Source organism: Rhinolophus sinicus, chromosome 17 (assembly GCF_057876585.1).
Source record: "Rhinolophus sinicus isolate RSI-liver-muscle chromosome 17, RSI-T2T, whole genome shotgun sequence".
Lineage (NCBI taxonomy): Eukaryota > Metazoa > Chordata > Mammalia > Chiroptera > Rhinolophidae > Rhinolophus > Rhinolophus sinicus.
Window position 1 is genome coordinate 196,729,863 of NC_142517.1, and position 13,109 is coordinate 196,742,971.

General features: G+C 53.3%; 1 protein-coding gene across 2 annotated transcripts in view; it reads left to right on the top strand.

Annotated features, from left to right (window-relative positions):
• Positions 1–13,109, top strand: part of PNKD (PNKD metallo-beta-lactamase domain containing) — a 58,160-nt gene that overhangs the window by 40,387 nt on the left and 4,664 nt on the right. For both annotated transcript variants that reach the window (XM_019741779.3, XM_019741781.3), the window contains 3 exons: positions 11,593–11,708; positions 11,843–11,955; positions 12,600–12,658. In XM_019741779.3, the coding sequence (XP_019597338.1) occupies positions 11,593–11,708; positions 11,843–11,955; positions 12,600–12,658 (288 nt within the window). The remainder of the gene's footprint in view (positions 1–11,592; positions 11,709–11,842; positions 11,956–12,599; positions 12,659–13,109) is intronic.

The window sequence follows — 13,109 nt, forward strand, 5'->3', positions numbered from 1 at the left end:
GGGATCTGGGAGTTTCCCAATCCCCAAACTTGGAATTCTCAGAGCGCTTCTTTGGAATTCAGTATTCCTGTGGGCTTTCCTGTGTCTGCATTTCAAGTTTGCCTTGGAATCCACTCCCCAAATTTGTAGAACAGAAGGGTGTGCCTGGAGTCAGAGTTCCAGAACCTGCCCCTCCATGGTCTGGGAAACAATCAGTCCAGTCCCTTGGGGGAGGTACAGGGGGTGTCAGCAGGAAACAGGCTAGGGGAAATAGGCAGGTGTTGATGCTGTGGGGGTGCCTCCAGGAAGGATGGAGAGGGAGGGAGTGGGATGGGACAGGACATGATGGGGAGGGGCAGAGGGCATGGGCACACCGCACCCTAAACGTGTGCCTGCGAAGACCACAAATAGAGGAATCTATTGGGGGCTAGACAGCAGACAGTGGAAATAGTAACGCCTGAGAGCAGAGCGATGGTTAATGTTATCATTAATGACAATAATCACTGGTGTTTGACGATTTTATAAAAGGCTTTCCTCAAACATAACTACAGTTGTCTTGGGATGGGGAAAACTGAGCACAGTGGAGGGTGGATCTGGGCTAACCTGAGGTAGACACATGTATTTGGGACTCTGCCGGGCCTGGGAGACAGTGTGTGTAGTAGTTAAGCACATAACTTGAGGGGTCAGATAAATCTGCTTTTGAATCCTATTAATAGCTTTATTGCTTAATAGCCATGTAACCTTAGACAAATAACTCAGCCTCTCTGTGCCTCAGTTATTTGCATCTGTAAAATGGGCATAGTGATAGTGCCTACCTCCTAGGGCTCCTGTGAGGATAAAATTAAATTGTGCATCTACATGCACAAGGTCGGGCTCATAGTAAGTGCTCAACAGATGTTAGCAAATGCTCATTCTGTATCATGGGGATGGGTGGGGGAGGTACTTGGCACCTGCAGGTTCTTTCTGGAGCTTCCTTACATACTTGTACTGTCTTCCAAGCCCATCTTGCCCACCCAGCCATCAGGAAATCCCGCATCCCTTTATTCATTCAGTGAACCCCAGCTGCCCTGGGTCAGGATTGTGGGATCGAAGATGTGAGCAGAGACTGGTGGCTATTCTCAAGGAGTCAGGGGCAGGAGCCTGTGAACCGGGACCCAATCTATGGCAGGAGTCAGGGCGTGCAAGTTCCTCGGGAGTGACAGGGTACGCCTGAGAAGGCTGGGATCAGGAATGTCGGCTCTCCCATGTGTGCCCCCACCCCACCCCCACCTCATGCCTCAGTTTCCCTTTTGTCCCTTTGCCTTCTCAGCAGTAGTTGACGGGAGTTTGAAGAACAGGGCCCTGAGCAGAGCGTCTGTCTGAAGAGCAGGGATGAATGGGGAACGAGACTGGGCTCGTGCAGGGCTGGGAACGTCTGCAGAGCTGAGAAAGTGGATGGCGCCGGCCTTTGGGGCTGGACAGTTTTAGCTGATAAAGCCCTCACTCCCTTCTTGACCAAGCCCCCTCTCCGTTTCTGGGCATAGAGGATCTTTCTTCACCCTCCTGACCCAAGTAAAACCAACGGTTCCTGAGACAAACCTTGGTTGCCCCACTTCTGCAAGAGGAAGCCCCTTCTCTGGGGCCAGTGAGGCCCACTGGCTTGACTTCAATGGGTGGCAAGAGTCCTGAGCTGAGGGCCCTTGGGTGCATGACCCACCTGCTTGTGGCCTGAATTAAGTCTGGGTAGAGGCAGTGGCCTGGGCCATCCACAACACAGCCTGTAGGAGGGAAGCAGGGTCCTTTTCCTTTCTATATGCTCTTGGGACCTTGGAGAGCTGCAGCCCCACCATCCATAGTGGCCCCTCTGCTCTCCCCTGACTCAGCTTCCCCTCTGCTGCCGGGTTAGTCTCCAAACCATGGCTCTGGGTGGGTGGCCCTTCCCCTAAGCCACACTACCTACAAAATGAAGTCCACAACCCTCACCCAGGCCTTTGGAACCCTCCCACACCCCCTCCAGATCTGCCCAATTCTTTCTCCAGGCTTTGTCTGAGAGCCTGTCAGGCCTTCCTTCCTCTGTACATCTCTACCTGTCAAATTTAGTTGCACCCTGAAAGCTCACCTTCAAAATATATCCCAAATCTGAACACTCATCCCCACCTCCACTGCTCTCACCCTGGGCCTAGCCACCGTCATCTCACATCTGGCCTCCTAAAGGGACTCTTTCCTTTGGCCTTGTATCTCCAACCAGAATGACACTGTTACACTTTAATTCAGAAACGGATCAGTCCTCTGCTCAGACCCTGGCTCCAGGCCTTCCTCACGTGTTCCGCCCTTCACCTTGCTCCTTCTGCCTGGGTCACCCAGACCCCTGTCCTCTTCCTCAGATACTCCCAGGCAGCCTCACTTCCGAGCCCTTCTGCTGTTGATGTCTCTCACTAGAACCTTCTCTGAGGTGGCCACATGGTTTGTTGCCTCCCCTCCTTCAGGCCTCTGCTCAAATTTCATCTGATTAGAGAGGCCTGCCCTGACTACTCCATATAAAACTAGCAACACCCCCACCGCTGCACCCTCTACTGCCGCTACCCGGCTTTATTATTCTCCATAGTACGCGTCACCGTATGTGCACAGGTCTGATTCCCCCCACACCCGACACTTGACTCCACAGGCCTGGCCCAGGGAGCAGGACTGGATCAAGAGGGCCTGGGATGAGGGTGGATGGGGGGAGCCAAACCAAACAGACCAAAACCCAGGGGCTTTGGATGGACAGGTGGCCTGGGATTGTGGGTAGACAGAACTAGTCCAGGCCTCCCGGCCAGGACTGAGATACCATGGGCAGGCCACCGGCAGTGACGGTGCCCCTGGCCCTCCCCAAGCGCCCTCAGCAGCAGCTCCTGCCCCCTCTGGGAAAGACGGGCAAAATCTGGAGAGGGCTTCAAGTTCTGTGGAAAGCTGTAGCTGGGATGAGCATGGAGACGGTGGTCACGGGCCCCTTGACCTCCTGGGCTGGCCTGTGTTTTGACCACGTGCAGCACTGCCCCTCTCCTGGGCATGGGGAAGTAACCACCCAGCCCATCCCCCAGGCCTGCTGGCAGCGTCAGAAAAGGCTCACCCTTTTTAGCTGTCTCATTATCTTCTTCAGTTTCTTCCGTTTGGAGAACACACAAAACCTTGAACTGCTCTCTTTGTCCCTGAGGGATCTTGGAGCAGGTCCTCGCTCCCCAGAACTCTGTGCCCTGGTGGCCCTCGGAGTCCCTCAGCCCTAAGATAGCCATTTCCGGGTTTGGTTTCATAAAGAATGCCCCGAGGCTGGTCAGATGCAAAGCCTTCATTGTATTTTCTTGTTTGTTCCTGCACTAGGTATTCATAGGTCTGATTTCCCCACTGAACTCCCACAGGCCTGGCTCAGGAAGCAGGACTGGATCAAGAGGGCCTGGGATTGGGGTGAGGGAGAGTGGGGGAAGCCAAAAGAAAGAAACCCAAACCAAACGAAACCCAGGGGCCTGGGCCCTGGGGAGCATGAGAGGAGAAGCCCAAAGCACCCCTTAACCAGAGGCCTCACCTACCTGGCTTGCCTGTTGGGTTCTGGTGGAGTCTGGGGCCCCATCAGGATTGGGGTCATTTAGGGAGTACCAGAGGGAGGGAGGGGTGACCGTGGCAATAGGGGCTTTCTAGGTCATTCTGTTGGATGCAGAGCCCCCCTTTATGCTGCTCCCCTTCTGCCCCAGGCTGGCCTGAGGCTGGGGCACAGGGGCTAGTTGGAACAGACACTTGAAAGCTCTCAGGCCTCTCTCTGGGCTGCCCAGGATGGTGAGACTGCCCTTTAGGGAAGAGGGAAAGAAGGGCATCATTGTATGTTCTCCACTGTGTGCCAGAGGGAAGAGGTTAGTGGGGTGGCGCTGTGTCTCACTGCCCCCAGATGTCCCACCAGCCTCCCCTGGGGCTGGAGGTTCTGACTCAGATATCAGAGAAGCCACGCTCTGGTTCAGTGAGGCGAGGAGCGAAAGGTGCACCCGTGACCTCTCACTGGGGTGCTTGGCGGTGTGTCTGCATCCTGAACCCCTCAGGAAGGGCCCCTCAGAACAGCTGCAGGGCTCGACCCAATCCCCAGCCTGACCCTGCACAGTGGTTTTTCTGTCTCCCACTGGGTCCCAGAGGACCAATTAGGAAACTTTTTGGTGAGGTGACTGTGGGTATTTCCAGGCCCCAGAAACGCTGAATTAGAATCTAGGAAGGGGGCCAAATGAGGCAAAGGGCAGAATTTTCCTGTTTAACCAGCACCCCGGGATCATTGCGATGCAGGCGGCCCCAGGCCTAGATCCCAGACTTCTGGTCGTGCCGGGGATCCCGGGGCAGAGAGTTTGAGTCCCATACCTGGCCCTGGGTGCCCTTGTCATCTTGTGAGTCACGTGAGCTTGTGGGGCTTTGCTTGCTTCCAGCAACAGAAGAAAGGAAGCTGGGCCCATTCCATGGGGCAGTGCCTTCCCAGCGGGGTGGGGGCTAGGAGGTAGGAAAGGTCCTTCCCAGCGGGGTGGGGCCTAGGAGGTAGGAAAGGTCCTTCCCAGTGGGGTGGGGGCTAGGAAGTAGGAAAGGTCCTTCCCAGTGAGGTGGGGGGCTAGGAGATAGGAAAGGTCCTTCCCAGTGGGGTGGGGGCTAGGAGATAGGAAAGGTCCTTCCCAGTGGGGTGGGGGTCTGGGAGATAGGAAAGGTCCTTCCCAGCGGGATGGGGCCTAGGAGGTAGGAAAGGTCCTTCCCAGCGACTCCTTCACCTTCACATTTTCCCAGCTAGGGTCTGTCATTCCTTTGAATTTTTGAGTTTACTTGAGCCAAACAGATCTCAATGCTCCTGAGGGTCTGTTATTCTTTTTTCCTAAATTGTCTTCTGCATTTGGCTCAGATGCTCCCCAGGGAACCATCAACCCATTTATATGTCCGGGATTAGGAATCACACACAGATTTGAAAGGGACCTCCGGGATCCAGGTCAGGGTGCCTTATCCCGAGGTTCATGGGGTCTCTTAACACTGCCGTTATGGCAAAATGCTGCATATGTAATGAGGTGGTCCCGGGAGAGGAGTCACAGCATTCACCTGATTCTCAAAGCGGTCGGTGTGTCAAAGAGGCCCAAACTAGCACCCCAGGAGCCCCAGAGTCCCGGTCCTGGGCTGTGTGTCTGGTCACTGTAACCCCGCTGGTGTATCATTTTTCTCAGCAAACAACCTCAAAGGAGTTGGGTCTGCCCCAAAATAGTTCCGGCCCATTCATCTCATCTTAGCCCCTCATTTGGGGTTGGGAGTATGGATTCCCTGGTCAGGCTGCCAGGGTGAATTTCTGCCCTGCCACCCACTGCTCTGTGGTCCTGAGCAAATCCCTTCCCTCTTCTCTGGGCTCCACTGTCCTCCCTCCCTGGTCTGTAAAGTGGAAGAAATGACACCTGCCTCTGGGTTGTTTGGAGGATGATGGGAGGTAATTGATAGGCATTTAGCTTAAGGCTGCTCACAAGTGGGGTCTAGGAATGCTTGGAAAAGGTTGCTGTTATTAAAGATAAGCCAGTGAGCTTTGGACACGTGCCCTACCCTGGGTGGGCAGAGCCAGGACTGTGGACCTGTCTGCAGACCCCCAGTCTCATGCTCCCTCAGTTCCTCCACTTCAGGGGCTCTGAGTCTGGGGAAGTTGGGATTTTGTGCCCCAGTGGCGCAACCCCACTCATGCCCTTGGGGCTGGGTGCTTAGCAGAGTATACTTTTTTCTTAGGTGTATGGGTGCAGCAGGGAGAGAGAGGAACTTGGAAGCAGTGGGTGAGGAGGGGAGAGGAGAGCAGGGGCAGAGGTGGCTGTTATTCTACTTGGGCTCTGGACACTCCCGCTGGGCTTCACAGGGTCCACAGCCTGGCATGGGGCCAGTTGCAGGGGTTGCCGAGTGACAGTCCACTTTCTGTGCCTGGTAGCTTTCACACCTGCATGCCTGGCCCTCCCTGGCTTTTTCTGATCACGAAACATTTGGTGAGTACAGCTTCTGTGCTGTGCCCGTGCAGGGAGCCACTGGGAGCAGGCCGGGTCTCCAGCCGGGTCGTCTGCCCGCTGCGTGGTCCTGATTAGCACGCTGGCAGAAGTCGATAAGGCCCTGCCTTGGAGGGGCTCTCAGAGGCTCACCCCTCCTCGTGGAGGGGTGGGGAGAGACTGAGTGCTCCAGATGGAGCAGGGGAAGGAGACTTCCTGCTGGGGTAATGGGGAGATGAGCCTTTGAGTTGATCCCTGAAGGAGGCTTAGGATTCCAGTAAGTAGAGAAGACCTGGAGGGTGTTCTAGGCCAGAAACCTGCAGGAGGATGGTAGTTTTGAAATTTTAATAAGTTATTGCAGGCATTCAAAAGAGAGTAGATTACAATCTCTGCACCACCCAGCTCAGGAAAATATTACAGACTCTGTGAAGCCCCTGTGCCCACCTGTCTGGCCCACCTCCTCCCTGCCCCTGAGGGGACCCTGCATGACCCCCTTTCCCTTATGTAAAAGACCCCCTTTCCCTTATGTAAAAGATATGTATATCTTTTACTGATATACATATGTCTGTGTCCCTAAACAATGTAGATGATAGTTTTGCATGCTTTGGCATGTTAAATAAATATTGTGAGATTGTTTTCCCTGCAGCATGTCTGTTAGCTTGATGTTATGTTTGAGCTTTGTGCATGCTGAGACCTGGTGGTCTAGATCATTCGTTTTCCTGGCTGTGTAGTTTCCCATGGTCTAAATATGTCACTGCTTATTTGTGCTGTTGGTGGACATTCGGGGGTTTTGCTTGCTCACTCTCAAGAGCACAGGGTCTTCGCCGCGCCATGCAGAGGGGAGGACGGGGAAGACTTGCTTCTGTCCCAGGTCAGAGGGCCTGACTGGGAGTCACACATTCTCCTGTCAGCAGCAGGGAGCCGCTGAAGGCTTTTGAGCAGGAGGGGGGCTCAGTCAACAGCAATGCTTTGGGAACTTAAATTTTTGCCAGCGGCTCGCCGTTTGGATTGAAGGCAGAGAGCTGGGGAAAGGAGGCTGTCGTAAGGGTCAATTTAAGAGTTTCTAGGGCCTGTTCCTGGGTGAGCCCAGGTGGTGGGGGGTAGAAGGCAAACGTGAGAGGGATGCTGCTTAGGTCACATATGCCAGGGAATGGGTTAAATCAGAGCTCAAGCCGTGTAACTGGGAGGATGACAGGGCCTTTCCCAGAAAGAGAGGCGGCAGGCGGAAGAGCTGACACGCATGGTTTTGGACCTCGGTGATTGTGACACTGCCAGTGTGCAGGCAGATGAAGGAGGAGCCAGAGCTCAGGGACTTGAGGGTCGTGTGGAAGCCACTGTCAGGGAAGGCCTGGGCCCGAGAGCCTGGAGCGAGTATCCCAGTGTCAGTAGGTCCTCAGGCCCCTCCCTCCCTCCATAGCCTCACGTCTACTTTCCCCTGCTCTGAACTGTGATCCAGATGTTAGACTCACCAGGGCCACCCCATCCCTCTCCCCAAAGCCAGCGGAGCACAGGTCTGGCATCCATCCCCAACTTTCTCCATCTCCCACACCCCCTCTAGGCTAAGCCCTGGTCATCTCTGCTACCTAGGGACTCAGTTTCCCCTGCCACCTTCCACTCTACTGCCTTTCACTGCACCCTCTAAGAGCAGCCAAGTGAGCTCTTTAAAAGCCGCCAGCAATTTTCCACCCCCCGCTCCATGGCCTGGCCCCTGCCCACCTTGCTGACCTCTGGTGCTTTCTGCCCCTCTGGCCCTGCCCAGGGCTCCTGGAAACTCCCAGAGCATGTCCACTCCTGCCTGCCCCTGGGACTTGGTGCTGCACCCCCCAGACATCTGCACTGCTAGCTTCCTCTTATCTTTCCATTCCCAGCTCAAAGTTTGTCCTCAGAGAAGAGGCCTTCCCTGACCACACTGCCCACAGTAGGACCTCTTCCCTTCCTCCTACGCCCCTCCATCAGCAGCTGTAGTGAGCTGCTTGTCTGTTGATAGGTCTGTCTTCCGGTTTGGTCTGGTGGCCCCTCCAGTCATCACGCTGCTACACCCAGCTGCCTTGTTCTCTGGGGTCTGCACCCTTTCCGGCATGTGCAGTAAATATTTGCTGGATAAAGCAAATGGAAGAGAGGGGCCTTGTTTACTGCAGCTTCTTAGCGCACAGCCCCTGCTCTAGTGGATCTTGGCCTTCATTGGTGGACAAAGTACATGTAATGAACATCCAAGAAGAGAAGACAGGGAGCATTTATCAGCTCCCCCACCCCCCGGATGTGGCCAGCCATGCGCTAGCAGCTGCGAGGGGCACCTAGCTAAATGTGGGAAGGAAACAACAGTTGCTCAGCACTTTCCACTGCCAGGCCCTTGACTAAGTATTACCATTTGTTATCTTGTTTTATGTCGCGTAGTCTGCACACAGACCCGCAGGGGTAAGTCCTGGTATCACCATTTTATAGATGAGAAATCTGACCTGAGTCCAAAGATTGGCCCAAGCTCTCAGGGATAGGAGGGGCCCAGTCATGACTGGAACCCAGAGCTTTCCATTAGCAGAGGTCCTGGACTTTCCATAAGCCTCAGTAGGAAGAAATGAAGTCCGGAGCAGGACTCCAGGCATGGATGCAATGTGGTGTCGGGGCACAGAGGAAAGGGTGATTTTAAAAATTTGTTTATTTATTCTTTTTTATCGTTTCATTTTGAAGTCATTTCAGACCTGCAAAAATAGTACACAGAATTCCCATATACCCCTCACCCAGCGTTCCCAAATATTAACATCTTTCATAACCACGGGACTGTTATCAAAAGCAAGAAATTAACATCAATGCAAATTATTAATGACTCTCCAGACCTTGCTGGAATTTCACCAATGGTCCCACTATCGTTCTGGTCTAGAATCCAACCCAGAATATTAGGTTGTTCCAACCAATCCCCTCTGGTTGGCATCTCTATCGTGCCAACTCTTTGTTATCTCGACAGCACAGCAGAGAATCAGCAACTCCCACCAGCTCGCTCCCTCTCTCCCTTGGGGGCTCTGCACCTCCCTTTTGTCCAGTTCTTGATGAGCTCTCCCCAGAGTCTCACATGACCTGTCCCCTTACTTCTTGGAAAGTCACCTCCAGAGAGGCCTTCCTTGACCACAATATCTCATAGCAGCTCCTGTCATTATCCTCTGTCCTTTGGCTGCGTTTTGTTTTGTCATCTTTACTTGCAATATGTTTACTGTCCTGTCTGCCCCACTAGACTATAACCTGCAAGAGGGTGCTGACTCTGCCTTACTCACTGTGTGCCCAGAGCTGGCTGATAGCAAGGCCTCACTAAATATCACTGAATGAATGGAAGTATGAAGTGGCTGAAACTGATATAAAAAATGGACATAAAGACACAAAGGATGGCAAAACCCCTCCATAGTGTGTTGAAATTCCCGATCGGTACAAATGCATGGGCACACAAAGCGGGGGTTGCAATGATTAAACTTCAGTTAAATCATTTCTACCAAATTGTCGTGGAAACCTGCTTGGTTTTGATCCCAGAGCCGTCTCCCCTGTATCCCACCTCCCCACCCCAACATAGACACAGTAAATCCCTATGTAGATTTAGGGTCTGTCATCTACCCCTCCCTCACCTTGCTTTTTCTGTCTCCAGTTTGATCAGGCAGAATCCCTCTGCCCTTTCTGACTGACTTGCTGTGTAACCCTAAGCATCAACTGCCCCATCCCTACCCCTGCCTCACTTTCCCTTCTGAGAGCTCAGGGCCTGAGACAGCTCCTTTCCAATGCTGACAGGGTTAGCTACATACTTTGTAGGGCCCAACGTAAAATGAAAGTTTGAGCGTCTTGTTCAAAAATGTGCCACTCAGGGCAGCCTGTTGGCTCAGTTGGTTCAAGCACAGTGCTCATAACACCAACATCGCTGGTTCGATTCCCACATGGGCCAGTTGTTTCAATAAATTGAAAACAACGACTTGATTTAGAGCTGATGGGTCCTGGAAAAATATACTGTTCCCCGATATTCCCCAATAAAAATTTAAAAAAAAAATAGTGCCACGCAAGGTACTAAAATATAAAGCTTTTCCTTTCTTCTACGGTCTCTCTTTTGACTTGCCGTGATGTTTTAAATTTGATATTTAATGTCATTCCAAGTAAAGAAAAATTAAAAATCTAAATTATTAGCATGAATTTTGCCATTTTTACATTGTGCAATGCCAGTTTTAAATGCAAATGTATAAGACCATTTGACTCATATGGAATCACTGAAACTACATTAATTCACATTTCTTAGCTTGTACAGGGATATGTGTTTTGTTCTTACCAGAGCCCTGAAAAGACTGCACAAAACTACCTCAATTGTTTTTATTTCACGTCTTGGCACACTCGCATTCTAGCAGCTCTCTCTACCTTCACACTTTACCTTCAGCTTACTGATGAGCAAGGAAGGACTGACAGGAAGAGGACAGATGGGCCACCCCCTTTCCCTTTCCTTCTGTAGCATCATTTGCAGCATACGTGGTCTGATCGTACAGGGAAGTAACATGAGTAAGAAAGGACGTGGTAGGGTACCTTGGTCGTTTGTGTTTCTTAGAACACCCCTGCTTTCTTTATGCCTTTGAAGCAAATTCTTGTTTGAACTGAAGGTGTGGCCCCGCAGGCCAGTCAGTGCCCCCCTTACTCAGTCGTAGGTGGATACTCTCCTTGTATCACTTGGAGTCTTGTTGAATTCCCACACATGGGAGGTCCACCAGAATTCTGTGCTCATGGTGGCATTGTGAGCATGGTTTGTGTATGGGGTGGTAAGGAACAGGACATTACACGTACTGCCAGAGTGCACGTTCTATTGTCCCGTCAGACTTCACTTACAAGACACAGGTCAAAGGTAAAATCATTAAGGATTTCAAGATGGCAACAGCAGAGCATTAAACCAAGCATGGGGCCCTGTGAGACCACACAGGTCACATCCCTGTGAAGCTGGCCCTGCCTGCTGGCATTTTGTACTTGGAGGGCTCTGTCACTCACAAGTCCCCTCTATTCTTTTTGCAGCCTTTTCGCTGTGTAGCCAGGGGATGACCTGGAGTGACCTGAGGAGGGGGGAGTGCAGTCAGCCCATCTAGCCTCACTTCTCCTAGCTGCTTCCACTGAACAGCCCAGTAGAACTTTCTGGTTTCCCCCGAACAAGCCCTGCTGTCTGCTATTATAGTTTCCTATTATCGGTTCCTCTACCACAATGGTTCTCAAAGTTGTGGTCCCTGGGGCACCTGTGCTTGTTAGAAATGCAAATCCCCAGGCCCCCACCCCAGACCTGCTGAGTCAGGTGGGGCCAAGGAGTCTGGTTCAACATTCTCCGGCATATTGTGGGGTACCACTGCTCGTCCTGAAATATATTCTCACCTAATTCAGCTTCCTGATTCCTCTACCCCTTTTACCAAATAAACCCCTCACCCTCCTGCAGTCTTTTCTGTGAATGCCTCACCTTGCCCCTGATGGGCTATGAACTGGGGGGTTTGTCTGTCTCCTCCAGCTTGTCCTGAGTACTGAGCAGGGCACACAGTACGCATACAGTACGTGATGGTACCCTCAGGGGTGGCCAAGGGAGTGGATACCTGGGGCCTGGTCATCACAGAGGGTCCAGGGCACGGGGGCTGAGCACAGACATCCCGCCCTGCAGGTACAGCCTGTACACCCGCACCTGGCTTGGGTACCTCTTCTACCGCCAGCAGCTGCGCAGGGCTCGGAATCGCTACCCCAAAGGCCACTCCAGAACCCAGCCCCGCCTCTTCAACGGTGAGCTCTGGCTCCCCTGGCCAGCATCAGCCCCAGCTGTGCCCACCCCCCTCCCTGCCTGCTCCCTGTCACATGCCCCCTACTGCTGGGCTCCCTGCCTGTCAGCCCGCCCACAGCCCCTCTCTGTCCCTCAGGAGTGAAGGTGCTCCCCATCCCCGTTCTCTCGGACAACTACAGCTACCTCATCATCGACACCCAGGCCCGGCTGGCTGTGGCTGTGGACCCTTCCGACCCTCAGGCCGTGCAGGTGAGAGGAGGGGTACCTGGGGTCACCTTGGAGACTGGCAGCTTCCCCTCACTAGAGAGGGGCTGGCCCTGCTGCCTCTGCCAATGGGGTGTGCCCCCTCCACATGCACTCATGCAAACCCCGACAAGCACATAGAGAGCCCCGCAGCCACAGCCTTGGGGAGGGTCGGTGTCCAGGGCATGGCTAGAGGAAGGGGTGGGCAGCAGTGGGGGCACCAGAGCCAGAGAGAGAATGATGCTGACCCGAGACCATGGGTCTAGTGGGTTTCCTGTCTCTCACTCTCTGTGGCCCCCTTTCTGACCCTCTTCTCTCCTCACCTCTGTCTGTCAGTATCGGGGACTCTCCGTCTTTTCCTCCCACTTTTTATTTCTGTGCGTGCATATGTCTGTGTGTCTGCCCCCTCTACAAGTCTCCCTCTCCCCCTCCTGCACCTTCCTGCCTCCCATGTACCCATGCTGGGTCTCGGCTCTCCCCACTCTCTCCAGCCATCTACGCCCACCCCCTTCTCATTCTCTGGCTGCATCCCCTCCCTTTTTCTCTCCCTCCCACTTTTCCTTTCCTCTCCTCTCCACCCAGCACCCCCACCCGTGTGTGTGTCTGTCTCCTGCATCCTGTTCCTGTCTCAGACCTCCTCTCTCCCCCAGGCTTCTATTGAAAAGGAGGGCGTCACCTTGGTTGCCATTCTCTGCACCCACAAGCACTGGTAAGGGGCTGGGGTGGGGGGTCTGGATGCAGATGCTTTTCCCTGGCTGACCCTTGCCCCTGCTGGGCTTGCCAGGACAGGCTGGGCTGGGGGTCAAGAAGTCAGGATGTGGGACAGCACTTTCATGGAATATTGGGGCACCGCAGAGAGGGAAGGGAAGGAGCGAGTCTGCCACTGTGCCACTTAGGCCCCTGAAGCCCCAGAAGAGGGCAGGGTAGGGCAGGCATTTATCTTTTATTTCATGAGCATGTATTAGATGCCTACTGTGTACTGAACATGGACAAACCTTATGATCTCTTCCCTTAAGGAGATTATAGTCTAACAGGGGAGACAGCTCTGCATGAAAGTATCCAATGACTAACGATGACAACTATGGCACTTGGCATAGGGTATAGTAGGTGGGGGGCACCAGGTGGGGCATAATCAGATCCACTTGGAGGATTAGAGGCTG